Source organism: Cynoglossus semilaevis, chromosome 17 (assembly GCF_000523025.1).
Source record: "Cynoglossus semilaevis isolate Cse_v1.0 chromosome 17, Cse_v1.0, whole genome shotgun sequence".
NCBI classification, from domain to species: Eukaryota; Metazoa; Chordata; class Actinopteri; order Pleuronectiformes; family Cynoglossidae; genus Cynoglossus; species Cynoglossus semilaevis.
In genome coordinates this window covers 12,155,412-12,165,366 of record NC_024323.1, presented here as the reverse complement: position 1 = coordinate 12,165,366, position 9,955 = coordinate 12,155,412, and the positions used below count along the sequence as shown (strand labels likewise).

Genomic DNA, 9,955 nt, shown 5'->3' with positions numbered 1-9,955 from the left:
AGGTACAAACAAGTAATTAAGGTAGGCACCAGAACTGGACTGGCAGGAAAAGACATAAATGCTGTCATGTCGCAAGACATACTGTGTCTTTTCATGTGAAAGTCCCACTAGTTGTTGTCACCTGTTGTGACAAGTCAAAATATTTCCCTGGCATAAAATGACAGATTATATCTCAGAAGATGACAAATAATTGCAATTTTGTACATGTTGAAACACACACACACACTCACACACACACTATACAAATGTTCTCAACAATAAACTGAACTCAATTTACCCCAAAAAAGGCCACAGTGGGTGGCACTTTCCTAAGCAGTGATTTTTGTTGTAGCTTTGCAGGAAAAGAATCACAGAAAAAATAATATAATGAATCAATATCAAAACTCTCCTACTCTGTTTAAACTTCGTGTGCACATCTTTTCATCTGTGGAATTAGTTTTTCCTTAAGTCATTTGCGTCAACACCCATTGGCATGAGATTCACACAGAGTAAAAAACAACCAAACACATGACCAACAACATGAACGTAAGAGTCGCATGAACCAGGGCAAAGAGCCACACGTGTGAGCCAGGGGTTTGGCCATGCCTGTAGTAAACAATAAAACAATTTCAAAAGTGACCTTTAATTGACCCCGGTCACCTTGTGAAAGGCAAACGAACGAAAATGAAGCAACACAATTTAGCGCAGTGACAACAGGTGTGAGTCGTGTAAGGACAAATGATCATTTACCTTCACATTTGACTCTGAATATAAAGTCACGCATTGGCGCCCTCCGTCAACAGCTGCTGTCACGACACTATAGGGAGAGCTTTTGGGGACTGGTGGTCTCGGAGGTGGCCGACCAGGACAAGGTTTGTCTGCAGGCTGTTCTTCGTGCTGGGAGCTCTGTCAATAAAGGGATATCATCTACAGATGCCAGCTAAGTGATGGCTTTGTTTTACCAACCTGAGTGTCCAACCTGATCCACTCACCACTGTGTTGGTTTCCTTGCTGGGTTCATTCCCGTTCACAGGGTCGACTGCAGCGTTGGTGGTGCTGTTGCTCTGTGTTTTTGGTAGTATTTTGGATCTGGGGCGAGGTACAGGCTTGAATTTAACCTCTGACTGGATTTCATCAGCTACTGCAGGCTGTGAGAAGTGAAAGGAAGTCAGTCTAGTTATGACTAAAGTAATTACCACGAGGCAGCGTCTAAATGTCTGCATGTCCACTAATGTGACAGAATAACCATAAAAATATTATTGTGAGATAACTAATAAAAACACATGTTCCAATACCTCTGTAGTATCCACTTCTTTGCAGGCTGCTTTTGGAACGTCATAACTATTGATATTGGACTTTATCAAGCTTTTCCTGGGAGGTTTTGGAGGCTACAGGGTTCAATAATGACAGGATTAGTATTCAACTGAAACTGATTGCAGAGCATAAGGTTCATAGTAAAACACGCCACCATCCTCACTTTTATTGTCCCTGCATAAGCCATGTATTCACTGAACTAACCCAGCATCTCATGTCTGCCAGTGCTTAAATTCACATTCTCTCATGTCTGAACAAACATCAGAGTCAAAGCCATGGTCTGCGTCCAAAACAAACAGAAGCTCAGATCAGATTTTTTCCCCCCCAAACATCTAATTAAGATGCGCTTTTATAGACAACATCTAAAAAATATTATTATAAACAGGTAATGAAATGAAAAGGTACAACTTCAGCAGTAAAGCCAGAATCGTCAGGTGCTGCACTGTTTACAGGGTCACGTCGCCTGTTTGTCCTGTTGTTAGGTGTAGTTATCGTAATGACATGGACTTTTCTGCTCTTTTATTTTTTAATAAGACTGTTTTGGCAAGGTGTTCACTGGAGCTGATGTGTTTAACCTGATGTCATTCAGTGGGTTTGGCTGAACATGTTGTCACAGGTAGAGAACACAAACCTGTAAGACTTTAAAATCAAAATGTTTTCGAGAAGACAAAACACGAAACTGTGTGTTTTACGAAAAAACACAATTCTTTCATGTTTTGGTTTTGTACGTTGTTTCAGTGGCAGCAGCCATGATGCCGACCACTTTGAAAGCATACATATGAGACGCAGACCACTTTGTCTAAACAAATGGCAGAAATTATTCTTACCATCATTGCGCCCAGGTTAGCCGTCCTCTTTGAATTAATATTCCAGGTGGTCCTACGTTATGTTTATATTAACACATAACAGTGTGAGTGTGAGCCTGGTGAAATCCCAGTGACTCTACAGTGTGTGAACATGCCTGAACTCCTGTCAGTCTACAGATGCCATGGATGCCGGCTCCTCCCTCTCTGCGTTTTTTCTTTCTCTCCGTGTCATTCTCTGACACTTACATGGAATAAAAGGGCTGAAGGGGTGTGTGAGTCTCCAGAACGGAGACAACAGAGAGAAGGAATTAATGGGTGGATTCTGCTTCTGCTAAAGTGACAACATAAACCCACACAAACACAAAAGTGGAACACAGGCAAAGGTTAAAAAAACTGACACCTGAACGGCAACACACATGCAGACAAACAAACAAACAGTTTAGTAATGAAGTTGTATTTAGTGGTCAAGGTTGAGGTTGGAAAACTCTCTCCTGGGCTCGTCACCTGACTGTGTGTGCGTGTGCATCATTTAGAGAGTCCGTGTCGTCTATGCCATTGATCACCTCAGAAACTTGTTCAACAGGCCAAGTAAGGCGAGGTATTACTGCAGTGACTGAGTCAGAGGGCACCCTGTTGATAGATGGGAATGGAATGTATATTGGCTGAGGTGAATCTGAAACAATAAACTCACTTTTTATCAAATATTAAACAATATATTACATATAAATTCATATTTTTTCCTAGGTTTATAGAAGTAAAACATGACTGGCGACAAGAATAAACAAGACAAAGTGTGCAGATGTTTGGACTTACTCCTTACTCCTACCCCTTTACTCCTTTAAATGGGAGGGTCCCTAGTGGTCTATGGGAATATGTACATCTAGGTTCGATGTTTTTTCTTTTCTTTTCTGAACAGTTTGCTGGTCCATCGTAAGAGTTCCTGTTCCATGTCTGAGAGCAAGCTGAAGTACTTGGAAAAGACCCACGCACACACAAGGGGGAACATGCATTCTCAGTATGAACCACAAAACCTAGCAGTTAGTTACTGTGGAGGTATTGGTAGAGTACTTACCAAAAGAATAAATTAAATATATTTGTCAAAAATTTCCCTTTCATATATGTTTATCATATATGATTATCATATCACTTTCATTTCCCACAATGTCTGAAGAATGTGTACTTTCTACCACATACACTGTGGCTACTGTTGGTACTCGCTTATCATGTCGTCACACTAACTCGTGACCCGTCTCTCTCTCTCTCTCTCTCTCTTTCTCTTTCTCTCTCTCTCTCACACACACACACTCACAAACACGCTACACGCGCACAAACCTGGCGCGTCCGCATGCGGAAGTGGTAGCTTTCTATTTTCACCAATGACGAGACGTCTTTCTCAGCATCCTCCAATCACTGAACTTGACGCCGGAAAAGGACGAGTATAAACGATAAAAGCCGAGACGCTAATACTTTGCGCTGCGTGAGTTGAAATATTGGAATTTCTCTCTTGTAACAACGGTAAACCGTTACTGTTGATTATCAGCACAGACATGGCGCGACTGGGGATATTTCACCTTATCTTTGGAACCCTGCTGGTAACACAAAGTGTCGCTATTATCAGGTAAACTTTATCAGTTAATATAGGCCTATATAAGAATATTTTTTTTGATTAAAAGCATCACTAACATATGATTTACGCCTGCGAGTGTATTTGTTTGTGTCCTATAACGGTTTTTAATGCCCTTTTACTCGCTATTGTTTGATTTAAAGCGTCACTACGAGTGTAAATCGAGTGTATTTGTTTGTTCCTTTAACGGTTTTTAATGCCCTTTTACTCGCTCCACGTGTTTATAATCAATGAACGATATTTTCAGCTTTAGAATTGATGGCGTCGGTGCTTCCGCGCACCAACCTGAACTTTTCGAATGTCACTTAAATGTCCCTCTGCAGGGTTCCTCTCCACAAAACCAGAAGCCTGCGTCGCCTCATGAGTGACAACGGCATGTCTCTGACGGAGCTGCGGGCTCTGGCTCAAACCGTCGGCCCCGAGGAAAAGCCTCCTCCTTCCGGACTGCCCGTGGAAAGACTAATCAACTTCATGGATGTACGTGCAACCACTAAGCGTCTGTACTCAGAAGTATTCGAAACTGCGAAGTCACACAGGAAACCCGTTTTAAATTAAGGGGAACACTGTAGGTCTGAAGACTTAATTTGAGTAAAGTGCGTCGTTGTGGCGTCTTCCTTCTGTGAAAGAGGAACTGAAGGACAATGGCAACAAATGATGTCGTCATCTTAAAAGGTTTCAGAGTTTATTCACTCGCCATCCACCTGTAAGGAGTATGAATAGATGAAGGCAAAGGCCCACGACCCACTAGTTGAGAATCACTGTACTAGATAAAGCCATAATTTGCTACTCCTCTGACTGACAGTTTGACTGATATTCTGACTTTGTTTATTTTTTTATTTTTTTTACTCTTCTATCATTGCAGCCAACATTACACAACGTTGTAGAAACAACTGCCACATTCTTTCATCCTTACTCTGTTTAGCACCACGCTGCTAACTCCAAGTCACTGCTACATAGCTAAGATTTGAAGCTACTTTTTTAGGGTGAATCATAATGTTGTTGTACGTTTCCATACAGCCACTGCTTAAAGAACCCATTCTTCTTTTTTTTCCCCCTCAGGCTGCGTACTACGGTGTGATCAGCATCGGTACTCCCCCACAGGACTTCACTGTGCTGTTTGACACCGGTTCCTCCAACCTGTGGATCCCTTCGTTTCACTGTTCCTTCTTTGATCTGGCCTGCTGTGAGTTTGTGTTGTGCATGTGTGAGAGGTCTTCCTGTAAATGCATTCACTTCCTGTCTGAAAGTCTCCTGTGGTCTGTTCAAACATGAACACGATTGTTTGTTTTTGTCACGTCAGAGTTTTTAAATACAGTGTGACCGTTGTGTTCCTGTCTAGAAGCAGGCCTTTCTATTTATCCAATCAGTGTCACACGGAGAGAGTAGCACGTGAACAGTGTGATGGTCAGGAATTAGCTAAAAAAACAAAGACAAAAACAACAGTTCATATGTTTGCAGTAGTTTAGAGGCATAGAGAACATATTCTTATGTGTTCAGGTGGATGTGTGTAGATGATGTGCTGTGTTGACAACATATTCTTATGTGTTCAGATGGATGTGTGTAGATGATGTGCTGTGTTTTTAAAATAAAATAAAAACTTCAGTGTAACTTTCTTTTTCTCCCACCAGGGCTTCACCACCGCTACAACTCCAAAAAGTCCAGCACGTACGTGCAGAACGGCACAGAGTTCTCCATCCAGTACGGCCGAGGCAGCTTGTCTGGTTTCATCAGCGAGGACACGGTCTCCGTAAGTGTTCACTCTAACAGCATTCCTCAGTGTTAGCGGTCACGACATTTGAATCATCTCATCATAAGAGCCGTTTGTCCTGCGGCGGTGACATTCCTCTGCCACCTCCCCCTCTCTCCTGTAGGTGGCTGGACTGTCGGTTCCTGGTCAACAGTTTGCCGAGGCGGTGAAGCAGCCTGGCATCACATTCGCAGTCGCACGCTTCGATGGGGTCTTGGGCATGGCCTACCCCTCCATATCTGTGGCCAATGTCACGCCAGTGTTTGACAAAGCCATGGCTTCCAAACTGCTGCCTGAGAACATTTTCTCTTTTTACATTAGCAGGTGTGGTTCTGACTTTATATTCCTGGGGTTCTGACTGCTCTGCATCACATGTCCATGTACAGGTGCATTGACCTCGTGTCTGACCTCTTCCTCCAGGAACCTATCAGCAGCAGTGGGAGGAGAGCTGATCCTGGGGGGCACGGATCCACAGCACTACAGTGGAGATCTTCACTATGTTAACGTCACACGCAAAGCTTACTGGCAGATTGAAGTGAACGGGTGAGGAAGAAGGCGTTCAGTGTCTGAAGGAGCCGGGATCATAAGGCTTGACGCACTCTGTGTTGTAGCTGTGTGACATGGTTCTCATATTTCATCCACTCTGTGTTTATGTGACTCACAGTGATGGCCTCAGATATTACAGTAAATCCATGTCCTTTGAGTCTTAAAGGCTGGAAGTAAATCCGTCTCTCTCTCACGTTTGTTGTGCCTCGTCTCTAACCTCGTGGAAGGAAGTAAATCCGTCTCTCTCACACGTTTGTTGTGCCTCGTCTCTAACCTGCATTTCAGAGTGGAAGTTGGCAGCCAGCTGACACTGTGCAAAGCCAGTTGCCAGGCCATTGTTGACACTGGAACGTCACTCGTGGTTGGCCCTCGGGAGGAAATAAGAGCGCTGCACAGAGCCATTGGAGCGCTGCCACTGCTAATGGGAGAGGTACAGTTCAGGAAGTTCAACTTTCATCAGTTTCTTTTGTTTCATTTCCTGTTGTTTATAGATGACATTAAAACCTCTCTCCTCCTCCTCAGTACTTAATTGACTGTAAGAAGATTCCATCTCTCCCGGTCATCTCCTTCAACATTGGTGGGAAGATGTTCAACTTGACCGGAGACGATTATATCGTGAAGGTAAACTGTGTAGATAACCATCTTGGTGTTTTCCTTGGTAACACTGGACAGACAGTAAATCATCCTCATCATCTTGATGTTTGCAGGAGACTCAGCTGGGAACATCAATCTGTCTGTCAGGCTTCATGGCCATGGATATCCCTCCTCCTGCTGGGCCCCTGTGGATTCTGGGAGATGTGTTCATCGGAAAGTACTACACCGTGTTTGACAGGAACGCCGACCGTGTGGGGTTCGCTCCTGCCAAATAATTGGAGAACGACACGTGAGAGCGAATGACGCCTGTGAACATTTTCACAGGAAGTGAAAGTACGAATCCAACGTAAAAATAAAAAAAAAAAAGATTTCATGATCTGAACAAAAGGACTGCTTCAGGTTCTGCTTCTAACCCTGAGCCTCAGCATCACAGCTCTCAGTAATTAGTTAATAAATCTATGCATTTTTTATACTTTGATATTACAACAGCTTTAGGAAGAAATTCACAAATGTTTTATATGATAAACTTGTTTCTGTACATTTCAAAGTCCCTTACATTTGAGTCAATAAAGTGTAATATTTATGAAAGATGAACAAAATATAATTTAAATTATTTATTAAAGAAGTGCTGCACTGTTCAACTCCACAGTTGAACACAAAAAGGGAAAAGAAAACCAGCAGACAAAGCATGCAACAGAGCATTTAACTGGTTCGACTAGACTCCACAAGGTAGAGGTAGTGATCTACTTTGGATTTTTGTTTTTACATTAACAGTAGTAATTGGTGCTTAAAACCATAGCTGCAAAGGAAGACGATCATCATACACAAAAGTTCAGTTTTTATCCATACATCCTGAACAACTCACGACCATGTCAAACCAACGCACCACCAATAAATAACATTTTGGTTACAAATGTACAATGGATACAAAAATAATTACTTGTTATTTTCATGTGTTGTGTATTTTTATTTAATATGACACAAAGACAACCCTAATTCATTTACTATGTACATTTCCATACGACTCGAGGGTTAAACTCTGTATTATTCTCATTTTTAAGGCTACAACGTGAACAGAAAACAGGCTAAAGATCTCGGTGAACAACAGTTAAACACATTGAATAGGCTACTTTAACAGCTACAACTCTGTACGCTGCAGCACAGTAACAGTGACCTGATGTTGAGAGGTCACGGTGTACTTTCATTTGAGTGAAGCTCAGCTGAGGATCAGACTAATTGGACATAAAGGGTTTGTTACACAACAGCCGATCCGACTTAAACGGGTCAAAGTGGACGCTGATAACCATCTGGTTTTTGTTAACACACCTCATGCAGCTGATAAAGGATGGATTGTGTAGCAGCTACAGACACTGAAATAATAGGACGTGACCCACATCAAGGAGTGGTCCAAACCGTGGCTGATGGACTGGTTTGTTTCATAGCCAATCAATGATGTGCTCAGATGTACAAACAAGGAACCAAAAAGTCAAAGCATATCACATGTTCAAACACAAGAGAGTGATGTGAAGCAATGAGCTGCTCTGAACTGGACAGAGGGTCACATGACCATGCTTTTGTCTAGGTCCAACTCTGTTGAAATAATGTGGCTTCTCACTAAAACAAATAATAAAAAAAGTACCTTATCCTAATATTTACAATTAAAAAAGTACCATATCCTAATATTTACTTTTCTGGATCTTTATATCACACAACAGCCGTCCGTGAATAATTAACCCATGAATTACAATTACCAACCTTGTACTTTTAACAAGAGAATAATCTTCACCTGAATAATTCTGAGTCCTTCAGGCTGAGCAACAGGTTATTAACTTTAATATTGGCATTGACACAAACATTACATTCAATCTCTGGACACAGTGGCACAGACGACTCGAGCATCAGACAACCTCTTGTTCCTAAAATTTCCAGTTAAATAAACATTTGTATATGATATGACTCCATCCAGGCTTCGGTTCCGTCCTGACCAGTGTGTCAGGCTGCCTTAGTTCTACAATGACTTTGGTGAAAGCAGTGAACTCTAATTAGTCTTTGCTTTGACAACACACACACACATTTTTGGATGGTCACACCACTGTGTTTTAACTCACAAACATTACGTGATTGTATCTGTGGATCAAATTCCCAAAGGGATTTATAAATTAGTCTTTTTATTTGAGGACGCATTTCATGCAGACGATAAGGGAATCGCAGGTTGACTTGAGGCCACTGTTACTCATAAAAAAACAGGATTACAGTTTCAATTAGTCGTGACTGGCAGACGTGCTGTGTAGTACCGTGGTTGTCGTGGTTGCAGTTCTCAGCAGCTCCCCGGGATCTGAGAGTGCACAGTAGAGTGTGTAGCCCAACTCATCCACCTCCTGTTCAGTGAGCTCACAGAATAAATTCACTTTTGGACTCAGGGCACACGGTAACCTCCCGGCCTCTAGGTGTCCCACTAGTGTTCGCAACAGCTGGAGAAAACGATCGGCCAGCGCCTCGTGAGTCCAGTCACGTTCACTTTCACTCAACAACAAAATAGCGTTGGTGAGCTGGCTTGCGTTTAGCTGCTTCAGGGCGGGGTTGAGTTTACACACCGCCTTTGTCACCTTCAGACAGGTGCATCTGCAGCCTCCGTCCTCCTGATCCAGCGCCCTGAGCCGGGCCGTCTCAGCAACACGGAAGCTCTGGCGCCACAGGTTTTCGTGGCGCTCTGCAGCCAGTCGGTGGGGTTTAGCAATCAACGAGGTACCGTCTTCCATCACAAGTAAAGGCAGGAAGTCCACAAACAGCTTCCTGTCCGTCTCGTACTGAACCTCCAGCGTCAGAGTCTCAGAGGGAACCACAGGATGTATAACGTAGTCTAGAACACTACCTATAGCTGGCCAGTTGATGGAGCCGGCCACAAATTTGTCAAAAACCTCAAGGACTGATTTTGGAGAGAGGTAACCTCCGACCATGCAGCGGTCCCAGTAACTGCTATTCCGTGGGAAATATTCTAAGTTTTCCCGACGAACAAGCCAGAAACCTGGGACATTCATGATGGTGTCCTCTCCTGGGATGGACGACCACAGGTTCTTCTCCAGAATCAGAGGCACCATGAGCTGGGCGTGGTCTGCAGTAACCACCTGAGAGATGTGGAAGATTTATGTTTGAATAAATGAGTTAAAACAAAACAACTTTTGGTAAAATAATGGACCAGAAAGGTTGGAGGTCTCTCACCTGCAGCTCATCGTATAGACTGCCACTCAGGTACATTTCTCTGAGGGGCATGTCAGGTAATTTGGCATGAAGGAAGACTCTAAGCTCAGCACAGATGTCCAGCGCCGCCCTCCTGGCCACGGCCTG

General features: G+C 43.1%; 3 protein-coding genes across 9 annotated transcripts in view; 1 reads left to right on the top strand and 2 right to left on the bottom strand.

Annotated features, from left to right (window-relative positions):
• Positions 1-4,067, bottom strand: part of LOC103393288 (uncharacterized) — a 6,854-nt gene extending 2,787 nt beyond the window's left edge. Inside the window, exons 1-6 of one of the 7 annotated variants that reach the window (XM_025064313.1) lie at positions 4,009-4,067; positions 2,663-2,729; positions 2,121-2,427; positions 1,275-1,367; positions 972-1,127; positions 730-885 (exon numbers count right to left, since the gene is read on the bottom strand). In XM_025064313.1, coding sequence (XP_024920081.1) covers positions 730-885; positions 972-1,127; positions 1,275-1,367; positions 2,121-2,126 — 411 coding nt within the window. In that variant the 5' untranslated portion in view covers positions 2,127-2,427; positions 2,663-2,729; positions 4,009-4,067. Of the gene's footprint in view, positions 1-729; positions 886-971; positions 1,128-1,274; positions 1,368-2,120; positions 2,730-2,912; positions 3,376-4,008 lie in introns of those variants that run through there. The other 6 variants (XM_008330193.3, XM_017040307.2, XM_017040308.2 and 3 more) reach the window with 6 other exon arrangements.
• On the top strand, positions 3,525-7,204 carry napsa (napsin A aspartic peptidase). Its single transcript, XM_008330191.3, has 9 exons — positions 3,525-3,717; positions 4,047-4,200; positions 4,783-4,906; positions 5,352-5,470; positions 5,595-5,794; positions 5,891-6,013; positions 6,302-6,446; positions 6,539-6,637; positions 6,724-7,204. Exons 1-9 carry the CDS (start codon positions 3,647-3,649, stop codon positions 6,883-6,885), a joined length of 1,197 nt encoding a protein of 398 aa, XP_008328413.1. The 5' UTR covers positions 3,525-3,646; the 3' UTR covers positions 6,886-7,204.
• A 357-nt stretch (positions 7,205-7,561) lies between these two features.
• Positions 7,562-9,955, bottom strand: part of mief1 (mitochondrial elongation factor 1) — a 5,040-nt gene continuing 2,646 nt past the window's right edge. Inside the window, exons 6-8 of the mRNA XM_008330230.2 lie at positions 9,830-9,952; positions 8,281-9,735; positions 7,562-8,249 (exon numbers count right to left, since the gene is read on the bottom strand). Of these exons, the coding sequence (XP_008328452.1) occupies positions 8,872-9,735; positions 9,830-9,952 (987 nt within the window). The 3' untranslated portion in view covers positions 7,562-8,249; positions 8,281-8,871. The remainder of the gene's footprint in view (positions 8,250-8,280; positions 9,736-9,829; positions 9,953-9,955) is intronic.

Bases quoted from the DNA above. Each gene is read 5' to 3' on its own strand.
- napsa (XM_008330191.3), top strand. From the start codon at position 3,647: ATGGCGCGACTGGGGATATTTCACCTTATCTTTGGAACCCTGCTGGTA. The intron at 5,795-5,890 runs GTGTGGTTCTGA...CTCTTCCTCCAG, and splicing joins TTCTCTTTTTACATTAGCAG to GAACCTATCAGCAGCAGTGG. The intron at 6,638-6,723 runs GTAAACTGTGTA...TGATGTTTGCAG, and splicing joins GAGACGATTATATCGTGAAG to GAGACTCAGCTGGGAACATC.